Source organism: Phodopus roborovskii, unplaced genomic scaffold, assembly GCF_943737965.1.
Source record: "Phodopus roborovskii unplaced genomic scaffold, PHOROB, whole genome shotgun sequence".
NCBI lineage: Eukaryota > Metazoa > Chordata > Mammalia > Rodentia > Cricetidae > Phodopus > Phodopus roborovskii.
In genome coordinates, this window is record NW_026126433.1 from 30,186,379 (window position 1) to 30,207,829 (window position 21,451).

The 21,451-nt window shown below is 38.8% G+C and overlaps 1 protein-coding gene across 2 annotated transcripts in view; it reads left to right on the forward strand.

Moving 5' to 3' along the window:
• Positions 1-21,451, forward strand: part of Astn1 (astrotactin 1) — a 304,509-nt gene that overhangs the window by 231,307 nt on the left and 51,751 nt on the right. For both annotated transcript variants that reach the window (XM_051186059.1, XM_051186060.1), the window contains exons 13-16: positions 699-893; positions 2,357-2,484; positions 8,382-8,486; positions 11,001-11,189. In XM_051186059.1, coding sequence (XP_051042016.1) covers positions 699-893; positions 2,357-2,484; positions 8,382-8,486; positions 11,001-11,189 — 617 coding nt within the window. The remainder of the gene's footprint in view (positions 1-698; positions 894-2,356; positions 2,485-8,381; positions 8,487-11,000; positions 11,190-21,451) is intronic.

Genomic DNA, 21,451 nt, shown 5'->3' on the forward strand with positions numbered 1-21,451 from the left:
CCATGATTACCAAATTAGTATTTCTTTCCCATTAGAGCAACACAATGAGGAAAACACCGAGGAGGCAATTGTTGGTTTATGGAACACACAGTATTCACACTGTGCCCTGGCATCTTTTTAGTTCAGGATGTCAGCGCTGAATCAAGGGGAGTTTGTATGAGTTGCTGGTTTGTTTGTATCCATTCAAAGAGAACACAGCTAGAAGATCATAAATCTTCCTCATTTCTTAGTTGACTTGCCACAGGACCAGATTAGAGAGTTATTAATTTCTTAAGCACACTGTCACTCTTCTGCTGCCTAATTACCCTACAAACAAATGCAGAAGCTCCACAGAATATTCTTGAGAGAAATGCTGGCATAGTTTTATGTAAGTGTGTTAACTCACTTATAAGCTGATCTCCTCTACTTCTTTAGAAATTAAAGAGCTAGGGCAGGTGGGTGTTCTCAGTCCAAAAAGGCTTTATCATCTAAGGAAAAAAAAAAAACAAAACATTTGATGTGGCCATGATGGAAAATAATTTCCATTTCAATTTATAGATGTAAGAAACTGAGTTTTAAGAGACCCAAATCAAATTGAATTATTCCTAGCTTGGGATCATCTGACACTTCTCTAGAGTCCATTGCTTCCCAATTGTTGAGTTGTTTTCCCTGATGACTCATTGACAAATAACTTTTTATTGTGTTCTCTATCCTGTTAGGTGTATCGAAGACTACAAGCTTGGGGTGGATGGACGGTCTTGCCAACTTGTCACAGAGACCTGCCCAGAGGGAGGTGACTGTGCAGAAAGCAGAGAGCTCCCCATGAACCAGACTCTCTTTGGAGAAATGTTCTTTGGTTACAATAACCAGTCCAAGGAAGTGGCCTCTGGACAGGTGCTGAAAGGGACATTCAGGTGAACTTCCTATGCATACAGCTGACTTTTCAGGAGTGTTGATGTGACTTCCTCTCTGAAGAGCCTTAGTCTCAGCAGATACTCTATATCTTGGACCAGGGTGAATGTGATACACCTAAAGGGACAGATTGTGTTCTTGTCCTTAATCCTGTTCAAGTCTATACTCTCCATTCAAGAATCCAAGAAGCATGACAGGGTGTATGATAAAACCTTAAGCGAAATCTTACCTTCAAGATTTCTCATTAAAGCCTTACCAAAATGTTCAAGTTTCATTTCACCTCCAAATCTTAAGACCTAGTTCGTAAGTGAGTTTAGAACAGCAGTCCTCAGAGTGGGTGTAAAGAATTCTTGGACATTGCTAGACCTCTTCAGGGTGTACTAAATCCTACATATTGGAAAGCCAAATTTCTTTCATATATTTCAAGTAAAACAACATGTTGTAATGAGTTAGATTCAGTTGTGAGAATCCAGTTGTCTTCTATTAAGTCAGACATTTAAAAATACAAAATAATGCTGAGCATTTCGAGGCCAGCCTTGCCTACAAAGCTACACAGAGAAACCCTGACTCAAAAAGTGTGTGTGTGTGTGTGTGTGCGTGTGTGTATGTGCACGCACGCACACACACACAAACACATGCACCATTGTCCTCTTTCCCATAAGACAAGTTGAATATGTATATTGGTACTTTAATAGTAATATTTAAATTTTCTCTTTTAATTTCTAAAATGGTAAATGCTGACATTTATAATAATAGCCAAGTAATTGGGGCATTTCATTATTTTGAAGATTATAAAGAACCACTGAGGACAAAGTATTTTGAACAATTTATGTATAAAATCTGATTTTTCATTTCACCCTCCTATCTGTTCTTCCTTGGGCTATTTGAATTTTCTTAGAAGCCATTGAAATACGCTTTTCATGAGATGACGATGATGATTAGGACAATGGTGATGCCAATATTCTAACATAAAACCTGACTTGGTAGCAATCTAAGCCTATACTCTTAGGAAAAAATTGGAGGCAAATTTTCAAGGTAATTCTTGTATTCAGCTCCTGTTTTCGTCACGGACAAGAGACTTTACAAATATTTTCCACGTTCATCAATGGAACTGGTTTTCCAGGTCAATAAGTGTGGTATAAGAATTGATCTTGTGATAGCCAGAGTCTTCTCTGTATTCTACAAATGTACCTGAGAATATTGATGTAGAGGGAGAGGGAGTCAGAAGGGAAAGCTGGGAAGGAGAGAAACACTCTCTACACTGTCAACTGACTTTTTCAGCTGATTCACCTCTCCTCTCTATGTCTCCTTTACCTCCTTTATTCATATGACTAACTCATATCATGTGTGCCAGGGTAAAGCAAGACTTTTAAACCAAAAGACTTTGCACTGTGGGTTGAAAAATGAGCTGCATGCTGAGTATTACCATGGACACTCAGAAAATGAAGGTCTGCTCTGCTTTTAGACAAAACAACTTTGCTCGTGGTTTAGACCAGCAACTGCCAGATGGTCTTGTGGTTGCCACTGTCCCACTGGAGAATCAGTGTCTAGAGGAAATCTCAGAGCCCACCCCTGACCCAGACTTCTTGACTGGTAAGTGTGCCTTCCCTTATGCAGTCAAATCCAGGCTGATGTCCATAGTTTCTTAAAATCATGGTACTTGCTTGACTGTGCTCATTTTTGTTTCTAAGTCAGTCATTTCATTCACACATGATAAGTGATCACTTAGAAAGCCAAACATTATTAGGATTAATTATCAATAAAATTGTCAATATTCTCATACACTTAATACAAAATGGATGCGATAATATTTTTTCTTGGTAAATTTCATTGAAATTGTCCAGTGTTTGGAGGGGTGGTATGCCATAATGGATGCATATACATTCAGAGGTTTTGGTTGGGTTAGAGGTATGTAGGTTACAGAGGCAGAGAGAAGATGGAGTGCAACTATCCCCTAAATGTGCATTACTAGTATGTAGAGAACTTCTGGAGCAGTGAGATAAGACAGAGACTTACAGAATTTTGTTATCCAGTGACCCTGTGTTTGAATCCAGCTCTTTTCTCTGAAGGTCTCTTGATCCCTTGTCATGTGAAGGGGAAAATAAACCTTGCCTTCCTGATCTTCCGTTCCATTACCACTTCTCTTGACCTATATGGGACAGAGATATAGCTTCAATAGCAGAAGCAGCACCCAAAGGATAGGCTTCTGGATAGACCCTGTGTGAGCTAAGAAGAGGCTTCAGGTGCTGCATTAACTGTAGAAATCGGTACCTTGGGATTTGGCATCACTTGCTAGAACAACATGCATGAGCTCATTGATTTTACTTGTTTCTTCACTATCTCTCTATCCTATTCATTCTGTCTTCCTTAGTCTATACTTTCTGCCTCCTTTCTTCCATTTTTTAATGAATGGCTGATCATAAGCCTTTAGTAGATACCAGGGATTAGAAGTGGTTCTTCCCGAGGCAACGAAGCATAGTAATTATTAGCATGGGCTTTGGAGCCAGGCAGCTAGGATCTGCTCATTACTGGTCTAAGTTCCAGACAAGCTACTTAACTTCTCTGTGCTTCAGTTTCTTTTACCTTTAAAAATGTGTTTTATAACATTGTCTTCCTCATAGAATTGATTTGAGAGCCTAAATCTAATGAAAGTGATTCCTAACACATTGTGGTATTTGTGTCTGTTAACTAAATAAATGTGCCAATGAAAAGTACTGTTCAGCATTTACAACCTTTGGCTGCATATGGTGGTAAGTGTGGCTCAGCACAAAGTGTTAAACTTATTTAAAACACTATTCCATTTCTTGAGCATGAACTTTGTAGATGATGACATTGTTTCTCAACAATATTGTGTATCAATATCAAAAAGGTAGCCATGCTTCCGATGTGTCTTCTCTATAGAAGGAAAGGAAGCAACATAAAATAATATAAAATAATAACAAAAAGAAGATATATTCTAGGCCTTGAAAGAATCTCTTCAAAATAAAAAATCAGTTGCCCATGGAAGAATAACTACACACACACACACACACACAGAGTATTAACATAAAGTCTTAGGTATGCTTCCTAAAAAGCATAGGTGTCTAGTATCACTTTCATTTTGTTTTCTGAAAAACACTTCTCTCTCTCTCTCTCTCTCTCTCTCTCTCTCTCTCTCTCTCTCTCTCTCCCTCCCTCCCTCTTCTCCCTCTCCTTCTCCCCCTCCCCGTGTGGTGTGTGTGTGTGTGTGTGTGTGTGTGTGTGTGTGTGTGTGTGTGTGTACATATGCCAGCTTGGGGGCTAACACCTACTAACAAGGCAAGTTCATGCTACTAATGAGCTGCTTGTTTAAAGACCCACTGTTTATGGTTCATTTTGGAAGGGAAGATTGTCCTGCAATTATCAGGCTAGAAGGATGCCTAGAGCAGCCTGGGATGGTGCCAAGAGCTCTTTAGGAGTGAGGGGGATGGAGCTGAGACAGCAGAAGCTCCTATACTTGAATCCACATCTCTGAGATAAGGAAAAGCTTCAAATCAAATTCTTAGCCATAACAGAGATATTTACTCCTGTGTTCCTGGGTCTCTCTTTGTGTGACTTAAAGTTAAAAAGGACCAGTTGAGGCCCTCCTCATCTGTATGGCTCCCAGGCAGAGTGAATGCTTCCTGACCTGGCAGCTTCTCTATCCAGCTTTTAACCTAATTTTGTTAAGCAGAGCTAGTTAGTGCAAGGGTGTGTTTTTCTGTGATATAAGCAAAGAGTAAGTGCCTTATCTTGTACTTTCAACCCAGAATAACTAGAAGTATTGGAAAAGAGATGACTGATCAAGTGCCTTTCATATTCTCCAGATAGTTCTGGCAACACTTTAGATAACTTTCCATGCCGTGCCACAGTGAATCTTTTGTCCTGTCACACTCTGTGTTGATATGGGTCATAATCCTCACAAACCTACAAGCTTGGAGGGTTTTAGAGCTAAAGTGATCTTCAGAATCGTCTGTCTCAGCATTCCTAAGCATGTTTTTTCCGCTTCATTTTTTTTCATGAAAAATCCAAGTTCTGTTCATAAACTAGTTCTGACTTCAAATATGTTCAAGAAAGCTGCGTGTGGCATCCTCCTTTCAGTAATTCACACCACCTTAGTATTAGAAAGCCTGCAGGCAAGAAATCCCTTTCACTTTATTTAACCCAGCAATTCCCAATCCTATTTAACTAGAGAATCCTTTGCACACAGACCATCTGGCAGAATTATTAAATAACACACTGGAAATACTGATTTATAAATCTTCATTGGCTTCTTCAGAATAACAATTAAACTCCAAGCTTCCCAGGTCATTCCACTGTTACAGGTTGCATGGATATTAAAGAAGGCCAGCCAAATGAAAACAGATAACAGGTATTTTTACTGGCCTGGCGATAGCAGAGAACATAGCAGCTATCGTGTGCATTTTGGCACAGTCTCAAAGGTAGAGAGGAAAGTAGGAAATCTTCATGACAAGAAAGAGGAAGGTTAGAGGTATGATTGCCAGCTGGTGACATGGAGATACTATAGATAAAGCTGTCACCTATGCCGTTGACTATGGGAAAGTATTAGATACATTAGATCACAGGTGTTTAGACGGAATTGTTATAGGGATAATCATCAGTCTTCTTGGGCAGTGTGCTACAGAGGGTCTGGCTTTCCACACATTGACTTGTGGGCTTTATGGAGGCTTCCTGGATGGGTTAGAGACAATAGGATGGGATAGTTTCCCAAGCAGTTGCTATAAATTTGGAATAGAGTTCTGCTTCTGTATTGTTCTGTCTTCTGTCCATTTGTATACTCTTTCATTTTCCCTCCCCCACCTTCCTCTGCCTATCTTTTCTAGTCCCCTCTCTCTCCTCCCCTTCTCTTATCCAATTATACACATGCATGTTCAGTAGCTTTGTCCTCAAACATAGGTTAGAAATATAAAATAAAAAACAATATCTATTCTCGAGAAAAAAAGCCAGAAACTATTTTGTTTGAGAATAAAAACAATTTTGTTTGTTTGGGAGAAAACCATTTGGTGTAAATGTGTTCCAAAATGATAATAAAATAAGCCTGACTGCATGTCAAGGACACACTGAGAAAAAAACATGACTCAGCTAGAAATTATGTACTTTATCCTTCCTTTGTAAGGGAAGAATTATCTGTAAGTAGGTATAGGCAGACACTTCCCAAGCATTAACAGTTATGTAACCACTTCCCTGACTGTAATGGTGTCTAAGCATATCCACTGGAGTTGTGTCTAACTAGTAAATAACCAAGTCTAATGAACTCATCCTGGGGAAAGATGGGATACCATCGTACCTATCTGCAAACATCTGTGGCTGTGACTTATTCTTAAATTCTTCGTATTTTTCTGGAATAGAGTTTACAAAGTCACAGCAATGTATCAGTTAAGAAATGTCAAGTTTGCGCATATATGGTGCAGAGACAGACAGAGAGAGAGAGAGAGAGAGAGAGAGAGAGAGAGAGAGAGAAAGAGGATGTCACAGGGACATGCATACACATGCTGTTTTATTTTCCCCAGAAGGGTTCTGTGCTCATAATTTTATTCTGCTCTCAGCATCTACCTGTGTAGAAGTTGAGATAAATGCCCTCAGCCTCACTTTTGAGACATGAAAACAGAAACATTTGAACAGCTACTTGAAATCACAGAATTGAAAAGGAAACCAAAATATATTTCATCCAGGCCTCTGATTTTTGCAGATTAAAAATCCAGGAACCAAAATGCCCATAGCCAGGTAGCCAGAGAGAGGCTACTTGGGTTGTGAGATGGAAATATGACAGACATTAAAGTAATTTTCATTGTGAAACTTTCAGCTGTAGCAACACTAGCCTTGGAACCCTTCTTATCTACTTATTTCCTACTAGGAAATAGTTCAGTTAAAAGGATCCTCTCCTCCACATGTTGAAGATCTTTACTTATTAGACTTGGTGTGTTTTATAAACAGGAATTTTCAGATGGTAACAGAATGGATGTGCTGCTGGGGACACTGTATTGGAATGGCTCTGTACTACACATGTGTTTTCTGTTCTAAAGAACTGTACCTTTAAGATAATGAATTCTTACGTTGGTTAAGTTTGAAATTCATCTGTGTGCCTTTGAAGTCTACATAAAGGTTAAAGGCTAAAGTCATCACAAAGCCTTATACCTTGAGAAATGAACGTTCAAACCTTCTCTTCCTTACTTGAAACTTCTCTTTGATTACCTGAGACAAAATTTAAGCAATCTCTCCACTAAGCAACTTTTCTTGACCTTTCTTCTTTTTACCTTACCAATAATTACTCCCATATGAATCACACAGAAATGGAAATTCGGTAATTACTCACCTAATTTGATCAGAGTTGACAAGCAGTTAATTAATCCTGCCCACTCTTCATTCAGTTTAGGTATTAAGTTAGTTGATTTAGTTTAGAAGAAGCAAAAGCTAAAAGTCCTGAAGAATTGACTGGGTATGTCTGCTTCATTGCTATATATGTGCAAACACAGTTATGCATCTATATACACTTCCTTATGTACTCACATATGTACACATATATGCATATACATAAGGGCACACATAAAATTCTGTGGCATATATAATGCTAGGCACAGAAATGAAGCTATTTTTTTTTACTAACTTGGGAAATCTTTTATTTCCTATGGCCTAATTATTTTGTTTCTGTAGCATTATATATTTATGGAGTTGGCTTGGATTCCCATAGGGGAACTCATTCAGCTCTTGAGGAAGAGCAGGTCATTGATATGTGTGAAGGCTCTAAGGGGGCATATTTTGAGAGGACCTTGGGCAACAGGTTCAGTTTCTCAGAGCCTGGATTTCCTCATAAGTAAAATTGCACCTTAAATGCATATCTTATTGCCTGACACATAGGTGGCATTGGATATTTGACTGTTACTATCCTTTGATGACTTAGTTACTCTGACAGTGTCCCTTATGTTAAAGGAATAATAAGCATTATCAGCCTCAGAATAATTAAAGTGTAAATACCAAATATAAATCAGTTAAATGAGACAGGAAAATCAATGTTATAGATATGTGAGTTGAGACAATTACTGCAAATATTAAAGAGACTAAAAATCAGGCATTACAGTAAGTCTAGAGTTAAATATAAATTTCTTGTTTAGATATTACAATGGAATGAGAAAGGAGCCTGTTTCTGGGTTCAGGCGAATCTGGGACCCCATTCTGTCTCATCTAGTCTCTTGGGTCCTGGTTTCTTCATTTGGCAGGCGCAGATGATAACACCAATAGCACAAGGATCAAATGGCTTAATATATGCAAAGTGCTTAGCAAAATGATGGGCAGAGAGCAAGAGTTCAATAGACAATGGCTGTTACAACTATGCTTCTAGAGAATCTCGTCATCAAAGAGCACTTCATAATTTCCTCACCAATACATCCTTACCTTAATTGAACTGGATCATGCTTTTCGACTTGGGACTTGTGAGTCAGTCTCACACGCTGACCTTTTGTCTCCTCTGTCCCCAGGGATGGTGAACTTCAGTGAAGTATCTGGATATCCCGTGCTTCAGCACTGGAAGGTTCGGTCTGTGATGTACCACATCAAACTCAACCAAGCAGCAGTCTCTCAGGGTGAGCAACCACTACAGCAAACTCTCCCTCTGCCTTCCCTCCCCCCCCCCCCCCGGTCTTTTCCAAAGGGATCATTCAGCTCAGAATTGGAGAAGCAGCCTAACACAGAGCCACTGCATGAGACACACAATCAATGCACTCAGAATCATTCTTCAGGGCAAATGGATAGAATGAGATTCTTTTCTAAGCACAGATTAAATTGTAAGGTGTGTCTTATGCTATAGAAGGTAAGGCTGAAACCAATGAAAATATCATTTTCCCCTGGGGTTATCCAGTGTGACAATTTAATAAATTGTCAGAATAAACATTTGAAAGGACAAAAACATAATTAAAAGATTTCAAATGTGATAACCCCAAAGAAAGTGGAGTAGAAGGTGGGGAGAAAAAAATAAAGGAAACAATCATTTTGAAATATCAAGTGTAATAGGAAACAAAACAGAAATAGGTCTTTAGCTATATGAGGTAATCATATAGAGCATAAGTATGTTAGAAATACATTTATACTTTAATAATTTAAGGAGTGGTGACTTCTAAGCTTATGTAGGGTCTTAGTGTCAGCAAAAGGAAGGGAGAGTCTCAGAATCAATAGAAGGAAGACAATTGGCCATAAAGAATTATGATGAAAAGTGAGGCCTATACTAAAAAAGAATACTGCTTCATGAATTAGAAAAGATCAGAGATCTAGAACATTCTTATTGGACATGACATTACTACAAACTTTTTAGAACATTTCCACAGTACCCAATGGATCTCAAAATTTTTATTTTTATTTTTTTCAATTGATAGACTTCTTGGGAAAAGGGGATTGGAATGAGAATTGTACTGAAGAAAGTATCAAAAGTAGATTATGTAGAAAATGAAATTATCTTCACTTCACTCTCAGAAACCATGGCAATAAAAACACATGTACTCAATTCACACCCAGCACAGATGTTGGGCATTACTGGAATAATCACTTGGGTGTTTCTGTTGCCAGGGGCCTATCAAAGAAACACAATGTTGTCACTAGTGATGTGGACCTTGATACTTAAGATCTCATGTCTGTTTTAGACTCCACTCTGCCCTGAGAGAACAAGGATGTTTAGAAAGGAGGGCTTAGTAGAGCTGACCAGACAAAGTCTTAGAATTGGAAAGTTTACTATATGCCAAGAGTGAGGATGTATCAGGGGTCCTTATTCCATTCATTGTTCACCTTTGGTTTTTCTAAAGTAAAATGTAAGCTGTGTTTCCATGACTTTTTTAAACCTAATTTTTCCCATTATCTTTCCATTACCCATTTCTTAGTCAACATGTTTTGCAAACAATTTTGGTTCCTGTATTCCTTAGTTTCCACATTGTTATGACAAAATACCTGCCACAATTAATTTAAGGAAGGGAATGTTTAGTTTGGCTCACAGCTATGTTAGAGAAAGCATAGTGGCAGGTTAAGGAAGCAGAGAGAGATGAATGCTGGTATTCAACTTGCTTTCCTTATGTATTTTGTCCAGCAACCCAGCCCAGGAAATGACACCACCCAGAATTAGCGTGTTTCTTCCCATCTTGTCTCAGGTGCTGTGATAAAACACCACAACCAAAAGCAACTCCATGAGGAAAGAGTTTATTTTATCTTACATTTCTACATTAACAGTCTATCACTGAAGGAAGTTGAAACAGGAACTCCAGGGAAGAACTTCATGGCAGAAGCCATGAAGGAATGTTACTTACTAGCTTGCTCCTTGATGGCTTTCTCATACTGTTTTCTTATAAAACTCAAGCCCACCTGCCTAGGCTTGACATCACACACAGTAGGCTAGGTCACCCCAAAATCAATCATTAATCAAGAGAATTACCAATAGATTTGTCTTAGGCAAATCTTGTGGAGGTATTTGCTCAGTTAATATTCTTTCTTCTTCAGGACCTATAGGTTTGTGTCAAGTTGACAAAACCAACTAGGACACACTTCAATTAATCTAAGCTAGAAACTTCTTTACAGACATGTTTTGAAGTCCATTACCTAGATGACTCCAGATACTGTCAAGCTGACAATCAATATTAGCCATCACAGTCTCTACCCACAGAACATTTTTTATTCTATGACCCATACTTCACACACACCCACATTCAAACAACACTTGCACCATAAAAAAAAAATTCATCTTATGATGTGGAATATTCCTTGCTAGTATTTATGTTTCTATTTTAGACTATGCTATTCTCTTTCCATTTTTAAAATGCTATTAATTAAACTGACTAAATTGATTTAATGTCATGAACTGCAGTTTTAGGGAACACAAAACCATTTACTTAACAATTTCGGAAGTCGAGATGTGTGCTCCTCTGCTTAACTTGCATAAAATTGACAACACAACCAACATACTTTACTTCAGTTAAATAGAAATGTGTGACATTCCTAGCCAGCTCTCAAATATCACTTGAGGTCACATGGTCACATTTGGGAATAGGTTGCCTATGAATCCATGTACATATCTTGTGAGTTCCTATCCTTATTTACTCTTGGGTGATGTTCTCCCACAGCCTTCAGCAATGCTCTCCACTCCTTGGATGGGGCTACATCTCGTGCAGATTTTGTGGCCTTGTTGGATCAGTTTGGTAACCATTACATCCAGGAAGCTGTCTATGGCTTTGAGGAATCCTGTTCTATATGGTACCCAAACAAACAAGTCCAAAGACGACTCTGGCTAGAGTATGAAGACATTAGTAAAGGTAAGTGGTTTGTTCCATGGCAAATTCTACATTTGTGCAAACACTATCTCCCACCAGCAATTTGTATAGCCAAATGTAAAGGCTACGTAGGAAAATGATTTAATTCAGATTTCCCCCAATTCTGTGTACTTATTTGTAAAATTTCTAAGGTCAGGTTGCTAAAATAAAATCTGAACATTAGACAATGCAGGATGGGATCACAACTATATGTTCATTGTGTTAATTACTATAGAGAGTTCACTAAAGCTTGATAGCCATAATCCATTCTGCTGCTATGAAATAGGAGGGAAGGAGGAGCATGTTCCAGTTCATTTACTCACAGCAACATTAACATACTGTCTCTTAACCCCTCACAGGAACAGCATACTAAATCCCTTCTCATTCCATCTTGTGTGGGAACACACAGAATTGACTCCATTTCATTTTGACTTAAGATCAGAGAGATTTAACCTGCCATTTCTCCTTCAAGGTCAAGCTATGGAATGTCTGGCCTAAGATGTAAATGCAACAGGATTCTTGGCATAGGATGTGGTCATAGATGCATCTTCTGCCTGAAAAACAGATTGTTTAACTCAGGATATAGTTGCTTGATGTTTGGGTTATGGAGAAATTAATTATGCTTGGGAGAGAAGTCTTTTGCCTTTCCCCCCCTCTTTTGATGGGTGCAAAAAAGCCTGTGCACAATAATCACAGGTGATTCAGTATTCACTAGATGCCCTCCCAACACTATCTCTTGTCTTCTCTCTGTTCCTTTCTCCAGTCCACACTCCCCTCTCGGGTGTCGACTGGACTAGTTGGTTGGTCCCAGCTGAAGCTCCCCTCCCAAATCGGGCAATGCCACATGTTCCTCAACATGAGGCAATGACAATCTTGCACTATATTTGGGTTTATTTCTCATTTTCCCTACTGGTTTGTGTTTTGAAGAACTGTCTTAAGTTGGGTGGCATACGTAAAAATAAATCTTTGTCCCCACTGTCTCAACAGCAAGTGACTGACCAGTCTAAGTATACTATCTTGAAAACTTTAAAATCTTCTGGATTGACTTTGTTGTATAGTAGTGGTGCAGTCCTAAGTATTTATAATCATATCAAGACTGATTTAGCATTGCCATTCTCGGACTTCCTCCTGAGCCAATCTGCTTGGTATTCTAATGAGAGCTAGTTATGGATGTGTGAACTGCTAACAGGGAAGTCTTGAACTGATACAATGTAATTCAAGAAATGGGGCATCTTATCAGTCATGAATCAAAACTTCCTTTGAGACTAGAACCCCTCTTCTATTGATGGAACTACCAAGAGGGTAAATGTCTGTAGCCTGAGCATTCTTATTTCTGTGAACTCCATACAAACTCCCATTTGCCTTGTTCAGTGGGATACAGAAGTATGATGGCTTCTCTTCTGTCTGGCTTCTTTCTCCCAGGACCAAGAGATTAATCCCTGGGCCACAGTGGCTGTAGGAATATTCAGGAATATTCCCCTAGGCCAGAGTCCTCCAAAGTCATAGATACAACCTTGGGCTTCTCAAACTTTGGAATCTGAACAATATTCTGAATCCAATTTGCCAAGAGAACAGTGTCATGTATGTGAATGTAGATAAGATCAGTTCCAGCTGGCAAAGCTCTCAGAAGTCTCCACTCCAGAGCCCAGGGACTGAATCACAAGGCTGAATCCTCTGCTCGTCCTGCTTGCCAGGGGCTCCGTGATTGCCAGGGCCTGGGATTTTTGAGAGATAAATGTCTGACCTTTCTCCAGGCTCCTGACTCTATAAGATGCCTCTCTACAGGCACTATGCAATCCTTAAAGAGGAGCACTGAGCGTAGTGGGGAAATTTGCCAAAGCCTTGGCATTGTGTGGGTTTCCCTTGATGGGAAGCCTCTCTTGCCACCCAGGACCCAGCTTTGCCACAATCCAGCTGTTGACTTGAGTTCTCAGAACTATGATATATGTAACTTCCTGCTTGATAATCACATTAAAAAGTACTCAATTGTTTTAGTTTACTTCAGCTATACCTGACTTCTAAGAAGTGACCCTTGCCCATGTTCACCCAGGAGCCCCCATTCTTGAGACTTCTCTGTAAGCTACAGGATTCATCTATTCTGATGCTTGTCCAGGTTCTCAATTTTAAACTTGAGCATTGATCTCCCTTTACTCTAAAACACAATCATTTGTTGCCTTTTCTGTTGTTGCTTTTGTTTCTTGCAGTTGTTGCCAGTGGCGATAGGAATTAGCTGGTGTAAAAGCCTTTCTAGTATGGACTTTTATGTGGGTATCATTGTAGGCACACAGCATTAGTTACAAGTGACTAATGAAAACTTTGAGATGCATGTTTTAGGCCAGATGTTCAGAAGGAAGCACCCCATTCAGTAGTTCTTACTTCTCATGATACCATTTTGGATTAAATAGCTCTACATGAATCTTTTGGAAACCTGTGGAAAAATATTCCTCCATTTCTTATGTCTAAGGTTAGACTTGATCACTTTCTTTCTTCTTCCTTTGCTTCTTTATTTCTTCTTTCACAAAACAATTATAAAATAGGATTTTCCAACAGCCTTCATCCCCTTGTCTCCTTTCATCAGCTTTTGCCCTTGAACCCAGAAAGCAGGAAGTTCTTCCTCTTCAGATCCACCTCTCCATCTGTGCTCTGGCTCCCAACTGATTGGTTTCATCTTAACTCTTGCTTATTAGTTATGCCCCTTTTAATCTCTACAATCTCTTCAGCCACTGAATTCTCTCTTTCCCAATGCTGAGTCTTTGAAAATTCACCGTCTCATAAGTGTGAGACTTTTTACCACTGTTTAAACACATTCTCAAAACATTTCTTAAGAGTTTTTGTGTCATTTCTCTGCTTCCTCTCATTGACTTCATCCCAGTCTTCCAATTGCTTTCTCACAGCACCAAAAGAGGAGAAAATCAAGGATGTTTTAATCAGGGTGTCACTAGCATTTGTTCCTTGACCACTCCATCTATCTTATCTATAAACTTTTCTATCATCTTGTCACTCTTTAAAAATTGTCTCTTCCCATGATATTCCTATTGCTGCTCTGTTCATATTCTCATCCTATGTCTTTAACCTTTATTTTTATACACTTTGCCCTTACCCCTTTAAAGAAATCATTTACATATATAATAATGGTGCAAAGCTTTCATTTTTTTGGAAGATTTATTTTAATCAGTGTGTAGGGTGGAGGGCACGAGTGTGATAGTGTCCAAAAAGGAAAAGAAAAGGCATCAGATCCTCGGAGCAGGAGTTATTGGTGGTGTGAACCACCAGATTTGAATACTAGGCACTGAACTCTACCCTTCTGGAAGAGCAACAAATGTTCTTAACCAGAGTCATCTTTCTAGCCTCATTTCATCTTTAGTATTTCTTCCTTCTTCACTGATATTGGGTGATTTCCATTTGAATCATCAGCTACCACCCTAGAATCTTTCCTTTCCTCCCAGAATCAGGACTTTATTGCCACCGAATGTTCAAGATTTCTACCTGCATCTTCTCCAAACACTCCAGTGGTCAACAACTGGCTTCCCTGTAGCCTCTAGATTCTGAACCCATGAATGGCACAAAATTTAAAGTGGGGAGTCTGGCAGTTCTCATCCTTTGCATTCAACCACTATGAAGTTTTCTGACCTCTTCTCCACCCATTTACTCAACATGTACCTCATCTTTTGCATTTCCTCAAGGCTATATTTACAATATTGATTGTTATAATAACAATTCAGATTGGAGAGAGTAGGGGAAAGTGGAGAAAGTGTGTGAGAGACTGATATATAGTGTGCTATAATAGACAGAAGGAGTTAAGTCCTCATATGTGCTGTGCAGTAGGGTGAATATAGTTAACTATAATGTTATCATATTCTAAACAGTTAGAAGTGAACTTTTGAGTGTATTCATCATGAATAAGTGATCAAAGTTTAAGATGATGGGTATACTAATCACCATGTTTTGATTATTGCATCAAACATACATCATGCATATATATATATATATATATATATATATATATATATATATAATACATTAATCAACACATCATGCTATACCTGTAAATCTGTACAGTTATTATATCAATAAGAACACCATCTAAATGGTTTCCTCCTTTGTTTCTATTTTCTGCTATCTCACTGCATTCTAAAATTCACCATCTGTTACCTTTTCAAAATGCAATTTAATGGCATTGCTCCTCAGCTTGAAGCTGTACACTTATTCCTTCCTGCTGTCTCAGCATGAGAAGTGCAGCTTCACTCCATGTATCAGGTTCCCATGGTTGCTGTAACAAATTACACATTCTTAACATCTCAAAATAAATTCGCACTCTTCTAGTGCTAGAAACCAGCAGTCCAGATCTAGTCTCAGTGGCCTGAAGCCCCCAAGGTTGACTTATGGAAGAGAGTAAGAGCTTCTCAAGGTCCAGGCTCTTTCTGGTTTGTCGTTGAAACTCTTCAGACTTCTGAGTCTTGCAGCTTGTAGCTATCCTTCTACCCAGCCTTGACTACCATTCTGGATCTCCCTCCTATGCAGCAAGAACTAGAGTGATGCCATTTCACAAGGCCTTCCTGTCTCCAGGCACAGTTCTTGGCAGCCTGCTTCCTGCTCTATCATGCTTTTTAGACTCTTTGCAGCATTCTTCACATTCCCCTGTGTTGTCATGTCCATATGTGCTTGTCTCCCACAATAATGACCTTGGCAGCACTAAATATATTTCTATTTTTAATTTCAAGTGCATTTTTAAAAATATTGAAAGTGCATAAAACAATATAAAATGAAAAGCAAATCCTTTCTCCAAACCTTATTTCCCAGTATTCTACTCAACACAGGAAAAATGTCAGTTTACTGTCTGTAGTAGGCTTTCTTTTGGGACACCATCTAGCTTCCAATTCATGATGTGGAGACTATTATTAGTTGTGAATGCTTGGCCTTATTATATGACTGTCCTACTAGGTATTATAATTTAAATTAACCTGTTTTTCTTCATTTACATTTTTGTCCTTGTGGCTTTTTACCTTTCTTTCATTCTATATGTCCTACTCCAAGTCTTGCTGGCTGGCAGCTACCTGGCCCTGGCTGTCTCCCTCTCTTTCTCCCTTCTGTAGTTCTCCTCCTACATATTCTCTCTGCTTGCCAGCCCCATCTATTCCTCTATTGCCTAGCTATTGACCTTTAAGCTTTTTATTAAACCAATCAAGTGCCTTAGGCAGGCAAGGTAAAACAGTGACACATCTTTGCTTAATTAAACAAATGTAGCTTAAAGAAAAGTAATACATCTTTGCCTAGTTAAATTAATATTCCACAACAACTGTTTATACAGCTGGAGTTTCTATTCCTCACCATTATAAATGAACACATTGTAGATGAGATAAATTAGAATACACTTATATATACTTGTGTGTGTGTATGTATGTAATGTATATATGCAAACACACATATACATAGATAAACACATAAAGTCCCTTAACTCTTTTCTCTCTGTATGTCTGTCTACATATGAATACATGTACAGAGATACACACACACACATATATATGTGTATATATACATATATATACAAGTAAATAATATGTAGAGAAAATACATATGTAATCTCGAAATCACTTTATATAGAAGAAAAAAAATTTTGGCTGTTTGTTCCAAGATTGATTAGTGATTAGTATAAAAGAATTTTGTTGTTTTATGCTCAGAACTTCCATATTCCTTTTCCTACCACAAACATATGCCTCTTCTATAATAAGTTCTTCTAAAGATTAAAATGTACTTACTGAAAAAGTTTATGTTATCTTGAGTGAAAACTCATAAAATGAACCTACAAAAGCAAAGCACACAATGTTTCTACAGGGGACTCAGCTTTGGCATGACTTTGATTTCAGCCATAGGAAGTGGAGATGGAGGATGGAAGGTTCAAGGTCATCCTCAGATCCACAGCAAATTTAAAAGCCAGACTGGATCATGTGACACTCTGGATGAAAAACATAAAATACACCCCTCAAAAGAAAGGGGATAACAAACCCTGAACATTGGCCAGAAATCTGGGAGGAAATATAAAGCATTATAATCACATTTTATTAGTTTCTAAGCCCTCATCCCCATGAAAGTATCTGATATACTCCCACAGATTGGTTAAAGAATGAGCCTTTTACCTTCCCTCACTTCAGAAGAAGCAGGGAAAAAAGCTATAGATCTATAAACCTCAGAAAAGTGATCAAGAAACAGCGCTCCTTCCCGAAATAAGTCTTGCACAGGCTTAGCCTTAATCCGACACTCACACATTAAACACAGCTCCCTTCTTCCTTTTATTTTTTAATGCTCCATTCAGGAGTGGGTTCCCCCAGGCCTTTCTTTCCTTCCTTTTCCAATATCACTCATATTGTTGCTTGAGACACGACCTTTTACTGTTGCCTTCCTGACCAATGCTTTTGCTGCATATCAGCTGGGGCATCTAGGCTGGTGAATTGTAATAAGCAAGGCTTTCCTCCCTGCTGTGACTGCTAGTCCATAATGCCCATTTGTATCTATTCAGTTGCCTCCTTTCCCGGCAGGGGTGGGGTGGGGTGGGGGTGGCAGGGAGCTGAGCACAATGCCTGCCTTCATTTTCCTCTGGGACTCAATAGAGTTTATCCCATCCTATGATCTCTAGTTCTAAGCCATTAGAACAAAGAAAACAAAGAAGGGAGTGGTCCACCTATGTGGCATCATACTCCCACTACTCAGGATCCAGCTTTTCCGTATTTCACTGCTTTGCTTTCATGTGGGACAGATTCATCTGATCCCTTTCCTAGTATAGTAGGCAGACTTCTGCTACAACTCTCACAAAAACAAGCCACTGCATCGGCGGTTAACCTTTAGTGTGGACAGCTGAGATCTAGGCTCATATATTTTAGCCTGGAATGGTTTTCAGGCTAACTTCCCAGAGTGCAATTCATGCCTTAAAAATGTGACCAAGTTAAAGAGACACAAACTTACAGAAATCCGATAAAAAGTAATCATTAAATTTTCTGCAATGTTTTGTTTTACGACCCTTGGGTTGCAAACCAGCTCCAAAGGCTCTTTCTATATATATTTGCAACAACAAAGTTAGCACTCGAGTAGCAAAGCAATTATGGCATATGGCTATTTTCTCTAAATGATTCATTTAGTCGTTCAGCAAACGTTTGCTAAGGGTCTGTTACATGTAAAGCCCTGCAGTAAGCTGAGAAGGGACCAGGAGAATTATGCTGCTCTGTGGCATCCAAAGGTTTGAAGAAGGAGCTACTAGAGCTAAGCACGACTATGCCATAGGCAGAGCCTCTTGCAAGATGTTTTAAGCTTTCCCAAACATTTGTTTGAGTATCCAGTTTGAAGCTTAGGGTCTCTAGGTTCTGTTGTAAAGAGTTCAGAGTAAACTGGATATTTAAGTTAAGGGAGGAAGTTAAGAGTAATATTCCCAATAGTGATTGTGTTGAACTCTTGTTCTAAGCCAGGAAAATGTTCTATACACATAACATAGATTTTCTCATTTAATTTTCTAGCAGCCAGGTCACTTAAGTCCCACCCTCCCCAGTATGTAGGAAGAAAACCTTGTAGAGCTTCAGTAATTTGCACGTGGTCACAGAACCAATGAGTAGAAAGTCCTACTCTCTACAGAGCTAGGGAGGTAATTGAGTTGGTAAAGCACTTCCAAACAAACATGAGAACCAGAGTTTGATCTCCAGAACCCACACTAAAAATATATATAAAAAAATAAATAAAAGAGTAGGATGTGATGGCACATGCTTGTAATCTCAGTGCTGGAGAAGATGAGCAACAGAGTTCTAGAGCTTGCTGGCCAACTAACCTAACCTACCTGATGCACTCCTAGCCAGTAGAGACTCCATTTCAGAAGACAAGCAAAATGACACTTGAGGAATGACATCCAAAGGTGACCACTGGCCCTCACACACACACACACACACCAGGCATACACTTAGGAAATTCTTTACTTACTAGAAATGGCTTCATTCATGTTACCTAACAAGTATACACACTAAAAGGATTCAAATTGGGAACAGGAAATTACCAAAACCAGAACATTGGTCTAGGATCAGCCCACCAGGGCCTGATGTCCACCTCTGTTAGGTGCTTGATGGATGCACTGCCATTACTTTTCAAGTTTCTGGATTTGGGTAGTTTGTTACAGAATATTTTTTCATCATGATCTCTAGTTCTAGCAGTTCCCTAACCCCATAAATGATTTTCAAAAGTTAATATGCACATGCATTGCTCCCACTGAATTGGAAAATACCTCCGTAAGTCTAGGTGGAAGCCTCAGATGCTGTATTTCTAGCAAGTTCCCAGATGTTATCAAAGCTGTTTCTTCCAGGAACACATTGTGTATGCTTCCTCAAAATCAACAGGCAGAATGTTCTCTCACCATCCTATGAAACAAACTTCCACACTGTTATACTCCAGGGTTCTCTCCTGGTTTCCTTTCTAAGAGGAGCAGTGCAGGTGAAAGGGCTAACCTTGGACAGAGAGTTTGCTCTGATCAAGTCATTAGTTATTGGGCTTGAGTACAGAAGCAGGCAGATGCAACATTGGACTGTCTTAAGGACTCTGACACTGAAGGGAACTAGAAATATACAAGTCAGAATTAAAGCTGTTTAGCTTTGTATCATAGGCAACACTGTCTTTATCCTATTCTCTCAAAATTAAAAACAACAACAAAAGCAAAAAAAAAAAAAAAAAAAAAAAAAACTCTATGTAGATTGCTTGAAACAATGCTTAAGAGAAATGGTCCTTTTTTTTCTTTCTTTATTCATTTTCTTCCTCTGGGAATCACAAATTGTCAAAGAATTTCATATTTCAACCTGGATAGGATAAACTTGGTGTCTAGTTCTGGCGATAGAAAACCAGCATATTTTTTCTACAGTCTTGTAGTTGATTTGCTGTTTTATCATTAGTTACTGATCTTGCACTGTGACTGAGTATATGACAAAGGCAGCCTAAGGAAGGGTTTATTTTGGCTCCAAGTTTCGATTGTACTATCTGCCATAGCAGGAGAGGTGTAGTGGCAGGGGCAAGAAGTAGCCGGTCACATTTTGTCTATAGTCAGGACGCAGGAGGGGAATCAATGCTGATGTCCAATTCACTCTTTTCTTATTACATTTGCTACCCCAGTCAATGGAATGCTATTACACACATTTAGGGTGAGCTTTTCCACCTTGGGTAACCTAATTTAGATGACTTCTATCAGACACACCCATTGGTTTATTTTTTATTTTTTTTTAATGTCTTCAAACTGACAATCAAGATTAGCCACTAGAGTTGCATTCTGGGTTCTTCTCAGTTTCTACAAATATGTAAATTTTGCTTTTTCGGCTTTCTTGATCACTCCCTAAGAATGGGTTTTGGGTTGCTCCTTTTATTTCTTCAGTAGCTTCTCTCTATTTAGACATTGGTCTAGGTGCTTATGTATATGAACAATGCAGCAGAAAAAAATTACCATTATAGAATTTGTGTCCTAGAGACAAGCAAAAAATAAGCAAGTATCTACTGAATAAGAACAATGGTTTCACACAGAAATGTACACTAAGAAACTACAAGCAGCTGATATATTCAGGGCTGACTAGAAAATTTGTAATAGATGAAGTTGGCAGGCACCAGGAATCACCCAGTGATGATGATGAGGGGTGATTCTAAGTTGAAACCTGGGAGATAAGATGGAGCTGGCCATATAACAACCTACATGCAGGATCTGGAGAGATGGCTGAGTGGTTAGCAGAACTTGGCCTTCTTGCAGAGGAACACTGTTTCCTTTCTAGTACCTACATGGTGCCTTAACCATCTATAACTCCAGTTCCAGGGAATCCATTACTCTCTTCTGGCTTCTGGGCACATTCATGCACATAAAACTTTTTTTAAAAAATATTTTTTTAAAGACCTGAGGGAAAAAAAAGTCTAGCCAGATATAACAACAGGCATACAACCTTCTCCTTTATTCCCATAGCTCCTAGAATAATATAGTGCATATAAGACTGTAATCATTAATACTGATTGTCAATATGAAAAGATCTAAAATCCTCCAGAGACAAACCTCTAGGCATATCAGTGAGGTCATTTTCTAGATTAGAGTAATGGAGATAGGAAGTCCCACTCTAAATGAAAGGCGCATTTCTACTGGTCTGGGTTTGAGATTGAATAGAACATGGGAAGCAAGCTGAATATAAGTTTTCATTTCTCTTTGGTTTCTGACCATGATACAGTGATCAGTCCCTTCAAGGACCTGCCTCCATGACCTCCCTACCATAGTGAAC